Source organism: Medicago sativa, chromosome 8 (assembly GCF_051527215.1).
Source record: "Medicago sativa cultivar Bolivia chromosome 8, Bolivia_mono, whole genome shotgun sequence".
NCBI lineage: Eukaryota > Viridiplantae > Streptophyta > Magnoliopsida > Fabales > Fabaceae > Medicago > Medicago sativa.
This window is the reverse complement of record NC_140756.1, coordinates 8,366,755-8,380,245: the sequence shown is the minus strand read 5'-3', so window position 1 is coordinate 8,380,245 and position 13,491 is coordinate 8,366,755. Positions and strand designations below refer to the sequence as shown.

At 31.5% G+C, this 13,491-nt stretch overlaps 2 protein-coding genes across 2 annotated transcripts; both read left to right on the top strand.

The window, feature by feature from the left end:
* The first annotated feature begins 451 nt into the window (after window positions 1-451).
* On the top strand, window positions 452-3,705 carry LOC146896671 (small ribosomal subunit protein eS8-like). Its single transcript, XM_085737400.1, has 5 exons — window positions 452-978; window positions 1,076-1,148; window positions 2,346-2,676; window positions 3,051-3,220; window positions 3,309-3,705. Exons 1-5 carry the CDS (start codon window positions 975-977, stop codon window positions 3,382-3,384), a joined length of 654 nt encoding a protein of 217 aa, XP_085593526.1. The 5' UTR covers window positions 452-974; the 3' UTR covers window positions 3,385-3,705.
* Window positions 3,706-9,224: 5,519 nt separating this feature from the next.
* LOC146896670 (small ribosomal subunit protein eS8-like) lies at window positions 9,225-11,641 on the top strand. The gene is made up of 5 exons (XM_085737402.1): window positions 9,225-9,293; window positions 9,398-9,470; window positions 10,289-10,613; window positions 11,095-11,264; window positions 11,349-11,641. Exons 1-5 carry the CDS (start codon window positions 9,290-9,292, stop codon window positions 11,422-11,424), a joined length of 648 nt encoding a protein of 215 aa, XP_085593528.1. The 5' UTR covers window positions 9,225-9,289; the 3' UTR covers window positions 11,425-11,641.
* The last annotated feature ends 1,850 nt before the right edge of the window (window positions 11,642-13,491 follow it).

The following is a 13,491-nucleotide window of genomic DNA, read 5'->3' as shown; positions in this document are numbered from 1 at the left end:
TGGTTTAAATGGTTCAATTGAATTCATTTTGTTTGTAAATATTTTTGTTTGGGTAGAGTAATAAAATTCATTCTTCAACTTGGTAGGACTATTTTTATAAATTTTTTACAAATTTAAATTTTGGGATTAAGTACAAATATATAACGAAAAGTAAATTAAAGTATGAATTTTAAAATATTTTGCGTCAAAATTTAAATTTCAAAAAGTTGTGGGGGCATTTATTAAATATGGTTAATTTGTAAAATTTGAAAATTTTAGGGATTAAATTTTAATTTTTAAAAAAAAAAAACAATGGCTGATCCACAAAATTTTAAAAATGAGGATTGATTGTAAAGCTTTGAAGCATGTAGAAACAAATTTGCATAATATATATTTTTTAAAACGAATTTGCATAATTTGAAAGACTAATTAATTTGGGATTCACATTGTAAAGAGTAAGAAATTAATGTCAAATTCTTAAATCGATTATGAGTGGTATTTAAATTTATTTTACAAAAACATAATCCCTTATTTTTAAAATTTCAAATTTATTATCCAAACAATATAATTTATATAAAATAATTTAAATTACCATCTAAACAACTTGGCATATATTTTCCTTAAAAAAAAAAAAAAAACTTAGCATATATTTTCTCTACAAAAACTTGATCAAAAGTTTGTTACCAATGCAAACAAAGTCTATTGTAATGTATCTTTTCTAAGAGGTTTGTGTCATCGGGAGATACATTCCGATAAATTGAGAGGCTTTTTTGAGCAAATAAGAGGGACTATGGAGCAAATTAGGGTTTAATAAAAAAAGTGGGAGAATATTGGGCTTTCTTTCTGAAATGCATGCATGGAGCGGCAACCCTAGTATATAAAAACGAGACATTAGGGTTTAGGTTGTAAACTTTTTTGTGAGTGAGCAAGCATTCGACCATTTGACCTTCTGAGAAACAAGACGAACCCTCCTTCATTCACAAACATCCTTCAACATGGGTAGATATCTTTCGATCAATCTCATACTCTAATTAACTACTATTTTCGTATTCAATTTTCTCTAATCAAATTCCTTATTATTGTTATTATGAATCAGGCATTTCCAGAGATAGGAGGACAAAAAGGCTTGCAACTGGCGGCAAAAGGAAGACATGCATAAAGAAGAGAAAGTGTGTTTTCATAACCTTTATTCTCTTTTCTATATATCATTTATTCATTTATTTGATTTTGATTTATTTCCACATTTTCGTTTTGTTACTAATATTGGAACTGATGTCTGTGTTTAGATTTTTGGAATGTTTGAATTTTACGATTTTGTTACTTTGTTTTGGTATTTGCGGTTCTTAATGAATATGGAATTAGGGTTTGTGTAGAGTTAGATGGTAGTTCTGCTAAAGCACTGGTTTTAGGCGCACCAACAAAAAAAACATTTTTCATTACATTTTATAAACAAAAAAGATTTCACATATTAATACTTGTTTTAGTCCTCACTTATTATTAAAAATTATTGGATCGTCCCCAAATGGAATCCTTGGTGAAGTTGTTTAGTTGTGACGGTTTTTTGTGTGTGGGTGGCTCTTTATGGTTTATTATGATGTGGAAATTGGAAGTGTCAATTTTTGGTCTTTAGATATGCTCTTTGAATGAAAAAACAAGGACTATAAATTTGGACCGACTTTTTACTCTGGTCCGCTCCCTTGTTTTTATTTTATTTTGAAATATTAGCGAAAATGGACTAAAATTGGTTGTGACATTTTTGCGTGTGGATGGCTCTTAGAGTTTATGGTTTATTTTGATGTGAGAATTGGAATAGTTATTTCATGTTTTGCTAGTCTAATTTTAGTCAATTTTTGTTTTTTGCATTATGCTATTTTAACCTAAAACAATGATAAATTTGGACTGGTAATTTAGAATATGCCTCTTATGCAAAACTGAAATGGACTACATAGATTTTAGGCATTTTTAGTCAAACAGCAGTTCATATTCTGGATCATATAATTAGGATCATATAATTTTCTAACTTCAAGTTAGAAAAGATAAACTGAAAGTAAACATGGTGTGTCAATGTAAATGATGACTAAACATTTTAATTCAAATATCTTTTTGCTATCATTTTTTTCTCACAAATACCATGGTTGGTTTCATAGTTACATATCATCAGATAATTAATTCGTCACGTGTAAAATCAATTGAAAATTGAGCACCTTTTATAGTCATTCTTCATGTTACGTTTGTGATTGCCTAATCTTTGTACATGCATGTTTTGAACCGTGGTCCTAATTTTAATTCTTATAATTTGTTGGCTTTCTGTTTGCTGCTATTTTATGATTATGTTTGACCCAAGATATTTTGATGGTTTTATTTAGGTATGAGCTCGGTCGCCAACCAGCTAACACCAAGCTATCAAGCAACAAAACAGTGAGGAGTATTCGTGTTAGAGGTGGCAATTTGAAATGTAGGGCTTTGAGATTGGATACTGGAAACATCTCATGGGGAAGTGAAGCTGTCACTCGGAAAACCCGTTTGCTAAATGTGGTTTACAATGCTTCCAACAATGAGCTTGTGCGAACTCAGACTCTTGTTAAGAGCGCTATCGTGCAGGTCGATGCTGCTCCATTCAAGCAGTGGTACCTTCAACACTATGGTGTTGAAATTGGTAACAAAAAGAAAATTGCTGCCAAAAAGGACTCTGCACAGGTGATGCTTTTAGATTTTCCTGCTTATTTTTCTTTTGTTATCTAAACTGCTGCAATATGTTCAGGAAACTAATAATTTGTAAATAATATTCTATTCTACAATGTATATAATCTCTCATATTTTTATGTTTATTCTTAACCTTAAGTTTTGTTGATTTTATTTTTGGTGCCTAGATTGTCATTGGCAAGTACAAATGCCGAATATATAATTCCATTACCTGCTATTGTACTTCATTTGATGAGAATATATATGGATATGCTGCTGAAATTATGCTTTCCCATTAGATAAAGAGTGGAGTGAATATGCCAAATTACATCCTGCATTTTCCTTGTATAGTAGCTGATGTTGCTTTTTGATTTATGTGTAACTTGCAGGAGGCTGAAGCTGCTACAGAAGAAACCAAAAAGAGTAACCATGTGCTGAGGAAATTGGAGAATCGCGAGAAAGATCGCCAGCTCGATGCCCACATTGAAGAGCAGTTTGGTGGTGGGCGATTACTTGCATGCATTTCTTCTCGACCTGGTCAATGTGGCAGGGCTGATGGGTAAGAATTAAATTCTCATTTTGTTGCTCAATTACTTTTATTGAACTATATATATGTTCTCCTAATTTATTTTTTCTGGATTATGCAGCTACGTTTTGGAAGGTAAGGAGTTGGAATTCTACATGAAGAAACTGCAGAGGAAGAAGGGCAAGAGTGCCGCTTGATTATGTTTAAGTTGATAATGTTGGGACAACATCCTTTAGAATGATGACATTAGACCTTTTTTTAGCGCATTCGTTTTTGTTTAGTTTGTTGCCCATTGTCTCTTGATTTTTGGTCGTTTTTATTTTTACCAGTTTTTTACTTTGTTGTGGAATTGGCGCTTTTCCATGAAAGTGGAATCCTTCATGGAGTTGTTTAGTTATGACATTTTTTTTGTGTGGACGGCTTTTGGATTATGGTTTATCACTTACTCTTAAAGCTTATTAGGTCTTGCCATCACTTAACCTAATTTTTCCCTCTAATTCTATTGCATTAATTGCTAATCCTCTAAACCCTAAAAAATTTCCCACCATCTATATGTTCAATTTGAAATTCAAAATTTGTCTCCCTATTTTTACGTTCCATCCACTTCCTATGCATTTATTAAGGCATGGTTTTAGCACCACATTAGTTAGCTCTTCCATGATATTTGCACTTTGAAATTCAAAACATAATCTGCTTTTAAAACAGTCGATTAGCTATTTCCAAAGCAGCTAATTCCAAAGAAAAATTATACGTAGCTCTTCATCCTTATTCTAACCATGAACTTGACGTTTTTATTTAATCTATCACTGAACTCCTTCAATCTTCTTCTTTGAAATGATATTTTTCTGCTTCATTTTGTTCATATTTTTTTCTGAAAGGATTTTAAGTTATCTCTTTTGCTTTGTAACAGAGAAAATGGGTTTTCGAATCTGAATTTTTCACTTTTCAGCAAAAATCATATTCAATCTTTACCCTCTCAATTGCTTCTTCAAATCCGACATCAAATCGTTTATGAGAGGAAAACAATGATAAAATCGAAGCTTCCTTCTTGCCATGATTATTTTCGGCACCTATGACGTGTACAACATCAGCATAGTCAAGGTTCTCCTGTCATTCGCTTTGTAAATCCCTTATGATCTCTCACACATTTCCCTTATGTTGTTTTTTTTTCCTTCATGTTTTTTAAATTTCTAATTAGGGCTTTTCTACATGCAGATAAAATTGAACTTTGATTGTATTACATGAGATTCAGATGTGGTGGCTGTATTTATCTCTATGATTGTATTGAATGAAATGTGTATTGGCAGCATAGTGGTTCATCTCAATATATTTGTTCATACAAGAGATTCAGCTGTTTAATTGTAAAAGCCTTTGCACCATATAATTACTTTGATTTTAATGTTGGATTTTGTATTATGGGCAAATCTTTCTCTCTCTGTGGTTGTATTCTAGCTAAAAATTGAGCTATCTATAAACATCGTTCTTATTGTGAGGATTTTCATCTATTTGTGTCATTGAGACCGATGTTTGTAGTTTCTCAGTCTCCTATTGGTTTGCTTGAGATTCATGCTTAAACTACTGTGAAAATTTGAAAGAAAAAATATGTTTAGTTAAATGTGAAATGAATTTTATAATGAAAAGTTGGTGGAGAAAGCAGAGTCAAATAGAGCAAAGTAGAGAGAGTTGGAAAAGTTGGTTGTATCACTCTTTCAAAATTTCATAAAGGGTTTAACTTTTCTGTTTGATTTATATATTGTGTGCTTGAAATGCAAAGATTGGCCGCCAAACTACCTCGAAGCACGGGTACTCCAATTTGCAAAACGTACCCGTACCGGGTACTCCGCGGGTACCGGTACTCGTATGGTACTCGTACCGTACGCACCCATGATGTACCAATATTTTTTTTTGTTTTTAAACCTTGGTACGGTTACGGTACGGCATGTGGTACTCTCGTGGTACACATAACCGTTTTTTCTTGAGAAAATGAGGTTTTGTCATTTAAAATTAAATGTGAAGGAAAGGGAAATAATGCAACCCGGAACCGCAACTATTGCAATATATCATACAAGGGTTGTTATTTTAGAATAAGATGTCATTTGCTCCGAGAAAAGAAAAAGGGATAGCTATTTGTCCAAAAGTGACGAATGAATATCTTGCCGAGATGAAAGAACTTGACAGAATTGCTAATGAAAAAGCAAATCCAAGACAAGTTGCTTTTCCTACCGGAACTACAAGTTTGAATCCGCCGGTTGAGCAATATAATTTCCTCATGCTATGTTATTTTAAATTAATTTTTTTATCCTAACGTACCCGTACCTTTGTTTTTTGAGAAATGCCGTATCCCGTACCCGCACCCGTACCCGTACCGGGTACCGTACCCGCACCCGTGCAACACAACAAACTACTAATATATAGCTTGAATATATTTTATTTCAATGGTTACATATATATCTATTGAGATTATTTTACAGTTTTGTTTAATGAATTTGTTTCTTGAAATCTTTATAACAGCATTTACTTAAAGTTTTTCTGCACTATTTTGTTTACTGTTATTGTTGTGTCCTCTCGATAATTGGAAATAATAGTCACAAATTCAATAGTTTTCTAATTATCAGCTTTTTAATGGTTTAAATTACATCTTAATTTGGAATTCACAATTACAAGTGAAGATAGAATGAGTTTCAAATAATTTCATGCTACTTATACATTGAGGGAATATATTACGGATCTGCTACTCGAAATTATTATGTGTGGTACCGTCTTATATTCTCATAACGGAGTTTTTTTTCTTACATTCTAAACTGCGGCATTTTTTGATTTGGCATCTCGTTAATGGCAAGTCGCTAAATTCAGCATGGTTAATTATCGTACTTTATTGTTATTAGTCTCTCTGTCAATTTTGTCAACTATGAACGTGGAGACAATTTTCCCTTTAAAACCGATGAAACAATTCAACCGTAATCCGATTGCCGCTTACTTTGTCCGTGTCTTGATGCTAAATTGTTTTAGATGAATGAATTGAGGTTTTTAAGGTTTAAGCTTTAGATCTAAGGAAGAATTACACTTAAAAATTTATGATCATCATAATTTAGAGAATGTGAAGATAATTGATGCGGTATGATATTGCCGGAACTATGCAAAGTGGTTTCAAGAAGGATATGGCACCGCACCTCAAGCAATATATAATGTATATTTCATAAGCCGATATTAGATAATTAGGTCATTGTCGAATTCTACCGCTAACTATATGTTTCGTTACGGTTACAACTTCGAATATTCGAATGAGAGTCATCAATGGTTGTCATATATAAGGATGTTTTTCAATGCAGTTAATGACAAAGTCACTAAAGCAATTTGCTATTTATACGCTTCATACTATGTTTCTCAATGAAGACAATTTCGGTTTAATTAAGTATCAAATTTTTTCCATTCTAAATCGCGGCGTTTTTTTATTTGGCATATGTTAATGGCAAAGTCACTAAAGCAATTGCACCTTCAACTTTAGATGTAGCCTTGATTGTACCGATCTTTAATCCTGCAAATAAATGGATTGGTTTGATATTAGTGTAATCCTTTTGCAAATAGCTAATTTCAAATAACATGAAATGCGGTATCGTTCTTATAGTTTAATCGAGATATAGCAATGGTTCGGATGGCAAATTGTAGCTCCCGAGTAGCAATAAAAAAATTACTTTTTTAAGGGAAATAATAAAAAAATTACTTATTAGCATTAATAACAAATTAATACAAAGATCTTATAAACTGTTGCATTTTATTGTTATACAAAGATTTTCGGCTCGTAAGACCCGTGCGGCGCACGGGTCATCAATCTAGTTATGAATTATGATATGATGTGGGAATTTGAAGCCTTATTGCGTGTTTGCTAGATTGTCAATTTTTGGTTTTTGGGTTAAGCTATTTGAATGGAAAACCTAATATCATAAATTTGGACTGATTTTTCATTTTGTGATGCATTTCACTCCCTGTTTATTTTTATTTTTTTTTTTGTTAATTTGGGCCTTATATATGGAACTTCAGTTTGTATAAAAACTAAAAAGACTAATATATAGTCTAGTAAATCCTTATTTATTAATTTTGTTAAGTCTCAAAGAACTTGACCTAATTTTTTCCCGCTCATTTGCAAATTAGATTTGCAATTATTTAACCTAACAAATTCCATCTAAAAAAAATGCATCGCACCAATTTCATTCCTATCCTCTTGCCTTTTTTTTGAAGCAAATATTTTCTACACTTTTAGGATTGCACTTATCCTTATTTATTAATTTTGTTAAGTCTGCAGCAACTTAACCTAATTTTTCCCGCTCATTTGCAAATTAGGTTTGCAATTATTTAACCTAACAAATTCCATCTAAAAAATGCATCGCACCAATTTCATTCCTATTCTCTTGCCTTTCTTTTTGAAGCAAATATTTTCTACACTTTTAGGTTTGCAATTATTTAACCTAACAAATCCTTATTTATTAATTTTGTTAAGTCTCGCAAAGAACTTAACATGTATTTTCTCACGGGCAGTTGTTGTATGTTATTGTTTCAAGAGTTACATCCAGAGAAGGACTAAAGATATTGATCGCCGATGAAGATGGTGAAGATACCAATGTAACGTCTAATTTCGTATATGAGGAAGTATTTCGCAATGTGTGATGAAACTACATGACAATGTACTAAAAATTTCATATTTCTTTTACCGAAATACCGATAGGATTACCGAATTTTCTTTTATAATATTTTCGGATTTCATACATTTTATGAAGTGTTTTTTTTGTCTAATATAGATTATCACGTTTTTTCACCGTTACCAATTATATATTGCATTTTATTATTCGTATGTCAATTTCTTTACAAGAAACCCGAGCGGAGCACGAGTCAAAAATCCAAGAATAAATAATACAATGAAATCTGAACTGAATACCCTTGAATATCCAAAACTGTTTTAGGTTAATATTGTTACACTTATTCCCCAACATATTTTCCTTTACTAAATTCATCTCATTTTCTATAATAAAATTTCTCGGTAAGTTGATTTATAATTGACAACATTTTTCATTAAACATCTTATCATAAATCTCATGGATACACATTTTCTCGTAGGAGATAATTCTGTATGGCTAGAAGACCAATCTATAGTGTTATGGCACTCACTATAATTCCACATAATCTATTACACACACAATTTATATGTGAAAAAGTAGAATAATCTCTAAGTATGACAATTGATAATTATTTTGTAAATAAGAAAAATGTCAGGTCTCAGCATGAGTATACATGCAATATATATGTGTATATTGTACAAAGAGTGATGTTAAGAACACGCATTTCAATAGACTCTCTTTGATTAATTAAAATCAACTTAAACCCCATCAAATTAATATGGAACCCACGTAATAAAATATGTGGGTTAAAATATATGTGTTAAAATATGTGATTCTAACATTACTCTTGTATAAATATATAATGATGGATGATTCTTTATGGTTCCATATATAAATTATTTTTGTATTATTACTAAAAAAAAAATTGCATCAATTTGAAAATCTCAAAGATTAATGTTTTTTTGGTGGTGGTCGGGGACCTTGCATATTTTTATACATTGTCCATACCAATTGAGCTAAGTTCACGAGGACTAATTTCTATGCACTTTGGTGTCTTCCCTAAAAAAATGCACTTTGGTGTAATTTTTTTTAAATATGCATCTAATTAATTTAAATCACATTAAAGTGCCATTTTTATAGATTAATTTTGATAATATCTTCAAAAAATATGTGGCATGATTTGATTGCATGTATGTGTAAAAAAAATTACACAGTGTTTTTTTTTTTTTTGAGGATAAATCATTTTATCTAATAATCACTTTTTTTTTTAAAACATATTATTCGTTATATATTTATGACAAAAATCTTTATTTTATTTTTCTGCGAACAAAATAAAATGCGCCTGTTTATGATGGGCCGGGTCGGTGAATATGAAGACCCAACCTTAATTTTGAGAGTATATAAGAAACAACACATTAGGGTTTAACATTCTGCTTGAGCCGGAGCTAGTTGAAGCGCATCGTGCTGCATCGTTTCATCCAGTTTCTTCAAGATGGGTACATACTCCTTCTAATCTTGTTCAATCAACTCAAAATCCTATGCATTTTTTCATATTCAACTTTCTCTAATGTGTTTTTTGATTGTTGATTTTGAATCTCAGGTATTTCACGAGATTCTATGCACAAGAGACGTGAAACTGGTGGCAAGAAGAAAGCATGGAGGAAGAAGAGAAAGTACGCTTTCAAACCTGTTTTACTCTTTTTTTATATATATAATGAAATTGGAGCTGATTTGTGTGTTGAGATTCTGGGTCATTTTGATTTTTAAGAATTTTGTAATTGTTTTAGATATGGTGGCTTTTTGTAAAAATGAAATTTTTCACTTTTTTTTTTAATGTGGGTGGTTATTTGATTTTGGGGTTTATATATAATGTGGGAATTGGAAATGTTATTTCATGTTTGATTGAGTGTTTACTAGAACTAGTTTCAATCAGTGTTAGTTTATAGATTTTGGTATGTGAAATGAAAGTTAAAGATTATAGATTTGCATTACTTTTATTTTTGTTGTTAGAGAAAGAGAAATTATTTTTATAATTGAATTTGCTTCGTATTATTTAACCCTGAAATGGGGGTACGAAGATTTTGTGAATTATGATACAAAAATAAGATCTATTTTATTTTATTTTCTTATAAGGTTGAACAAATACACCGAAAGTAAACATACATATTTTGTATGATGACAAAGCATTTCATTTCGCTTATCTTTTGGCTATAATTATTTTTCTCACAATTTGTTTCATAGTTTACATTTCTATTTTCTGGGATGGTTATTTTGTACCAGGTAGCACATATTTTCTGATAAATAATTAGGTTATAGATCAATGGACAGTTTAGCTCTCTTCATAGTTGATCTCTTTTCATAGTTAATATTCGTGTTAAATTTTCCTATGCTTCGCACATGAATGTCTGAACTGGGGTCTCAATGTTATTATTTGTTGGGTTTCTAATTTATGATTATTTTTTAACTAAGATATTTTGGTTGTTTCATCTAGGTACGAGCTCGGTCGCCAGCCAGCTAACACAAAACTATCAAGCAACAAGACAGTGAGGAGGATTCGTGTTAGAGGTGGAAATGTGAAGTGGAGAGCTTTGAGATTGGATACCGGTAACTTCTCATGGGGAAGTGAAGCTGTCACTCGCAAAACCCGTTTGCTCGATGTGGTTTACAATGCTTCCAACAATGAGTTGGTGCGAACTCAGACTCTTGTGAAGAGTGCTATTGTTCAGGTTGATGCTGCTCCCTTCAAGCAATGGTACCTTCAACACTATGGTGTTGATATTGGTAGAAAGAAGAAAAATGTTAGCAAGAAAGAGGAGGTAATGTTTATGGAATTTTCTCTGCTTATTTTACTTTTCTTGTTTTAAGCGCCGTTTTCTTTGATATTATAATGTATAATATTAAAGATCAGTTAATCACTTGGCACATGTTGCGCCTTTATACTTATGCCCACAATTTTTATACTGGTTTTGGTTGTTTAAATGTTATTTGGCTTGGGATTTGATACTGAAAGCAACTTACTCTGAATAGTATTAGTTTGCTTGACATGTTACACATAGTTTCTGAGCAATGATTTGTTAATAATCTTCTATATTAATTTAAGCTGTTTTGTTTGTGTTTATTCATCTGAAATTTTGTGGATTTAGTTTTAGATGTCTGGATAAGGTCGAATAGTAAGACCACCTCATGTATATGTTGAAATTGAAAGCAAATTACTCTGATGTGTATTACTTTCTGTTTGATATATTCCTTAGTAATATGTTCAGGAAAGTAATATGTTAATAATCTCTGCAATTACAGGAGGCTGAGGCTGCTACAGAAGAAGTCAAAAAGAGTGCCCATGTGCAGAGAAAATTAGAGCAACGCCAGAAAGAGCGCCAGCTTGATGCCCACATTGAGGAGCAGTTTGGTGGTGGACGATTGCTTGCATGCATTTCTTCTCGACCTGGTCAATGCGGCAGAGCTGATGGGTAAATGCTTATATTTTCAATTTGTTGCTGTTTGCTTATATTGATCTAATTTCTATCTCCTAACTTTTTTCCTTGAATACGCAGCTACATTCTTGAAGGTAAGGAGCTAGAATTCTACATGAAGAAACTCCAGAAGAAGAAGGGCAAGGGTGCCGCTTGATTGTATTGTTTCCATGTTTTTGTATTGCATTAGTTGTTTTAAATGAGACCAGTACCGAGCAAAGAGATGTTTTGTGCTTCAGCTGATGCTGTTGGTTAACATTTTAATATCTCTTGGTCTTTTGACGATAGTGTCTTGATTTTCCTTTAAACTGTTATTGGTTATTTATGATTTACAATTTTATCAATGAATATGATTTGCAATTACTTCCGTTTAATTTCTGAATACTTTCATAGTACTGACCACTATCAGACACTCATTTTCATTTGTCACGCACAAAATAATTTTGTTATCAAGAGAATGATTTGGTTATTATAGAAAGAAAATGTTTACTTCATTTCACGTTGTTTGTCCTTAAAACAGTCGTATGGTTTCAACTGTATTATGTCTAGACTGAAGAAAACACATGATTTGTATGTGTGTGAAAGGAACACTTTGAATGAAAAGCAAATTATTTTAGTGACAACAACTTCATGAAGTACATGCTGGTACAAATCCAACCTTCGTAATAATGTTTCAGAGATACTCTTATGTAGTTGTAATATTTAAGTATAATAAGATAAGATGAAGTACTTTATGTTACTCCCTCCGTCTCTAAATTATAGTCGTTTAAGGTTTGTGCACGGTTATTAAGGAAATGATTAGTTGAGTTGATTTTGATAGTAAAATTAGTGTCATTAGTTAGTGGAGTAGTTAAGTTGGATGAAATTCAATAAATAAGGGTATATTAATGGAAAAAAATAATAAATGTTGTATTGGTATTCTAAAGTGACAATTATTTTGAAAAAAGAAAAAACGGTAAAGTGACAATTATTGTGAGACGGAGGGAATATTAATTAGGGAGTGAAGGTCTCTTTTACAGGATGTTTTTGTTCATGTTGCAATTTCTATAGGGATTACATCACCCACATTAAAATCTGAAACAAGCATACCCACATACTAATGTGGGTGATGTAATTCCTATAGAAATTGCAACATGAACAAAACATCCTATAAAATTACCTTCACCCCTACGGTTTTAGTGTATAATGTCCCATTTTTAGAAATGTATGATTTTATACTGTTTACACATTCGAAACTATAGTATGACTCCTTTCAACGCAAAACCAACAAATAAGCTCTTTAAGTTAGATGGTACAGTATTTGATCTTAATGGGTTCTTGTTTTTTGTTTGGTATTATGAAAGAACGCAATGTGAGGAGTGAATCTCAAGTATTTGTGGGATGTGAACATGGATTACATAATATTATTTAGGTAAATGGATTACAAAGAAAATGTCAACAACGTGACACAAATATATTAATAGAAAGGGATTCGGCACAAGATATACGACCATCGAAGTTGAGTTCATTGATAAGGGTTAGACTTCATAGCTAATCGAAGTTCGAATGTCGGCCGAGCTATCCATCTTTAATTTTTTAACATGTCTCAAATATAATCATTTTTAATAAATGAAACGTATGAGGAAAAAAATATGTCAAGAATCATTTGAAATTACATAAAAATTCTAAGCAAATACAAGGCGAATCAACATGGATATCCAATGTAACCTGGTTTTAAACAACTAACACACAAATAAACATACAACAACACAAATAAACAACTAACACACAAAAAAGACAACAGAGAATTTAGAGGCTAATTTTAGGGATGTAAAATTGATTCTAACATGTTTAATTGCTCTTGAGTTGAATTGATTTTGCCTCAATTTGATTCTACGAAACTGAAAATATAGAGCTTTTGATTCTAAAATTGATTTTAACACTCAAATTTATTGTCCACTCACTTTACATCATGTATCAAAACATAAAACACTTTACTTTGAACTCATTCAAGTCAGGATCAATTTTACAAAATCGATTTTCTCAAAATCAAAATTTGTCTGCGCAAAATCAAACATACACTAAATCCCCAAAAACTTAGGGGAAGTGAGTGACATGTTCCATACGTTTATACGTATAGTTTACATTTTCTGTTACTTGGATAACAATAATGCATGCATTTCATTCTTATTTTTGTTATATTAAGATGGAATTTAATTTACAAGGCTCGAATTCACAATCTTGA

Excerpts from the sequence above, each read along its gene's own strand:
- LOC146896671 (XM_085737400.1), top strand. Across the intron at positions 1,149-2,345 it reads ACATGCATAAAGAAGAGAAA|GTATGAGCTCGGTCGCCAAC; the intron begins GTGTGTTTTCAT and ends GGTTTTATTTAG. Across the intron at positions 3,221-3,308 it reads CAATGTGGCAGGGCTGATGG|CTACGTTTTGGAAGGTAAGG; the intron begins GTAAGAATTAAA and ends TGGATTATGCAG.
- LOC146896670 (XM_085737402.1), top strand. Across the intron at positions 10,614-11,094 it reads ATGTTAGCAAGAAAGAGGAG|GAGGCTGAGGCTGCTACAGA; the intron begins GTAATGTTTATG and ends CTGCAATTACAG. Across the intron at positions 11,265-11,348 it reads CAATGCGGCAGAGCTGATGG|CTACATTCTTGAAGGTAAGG; the intron begins GTAAATGCTTAT and ends TTGAATACGCAG.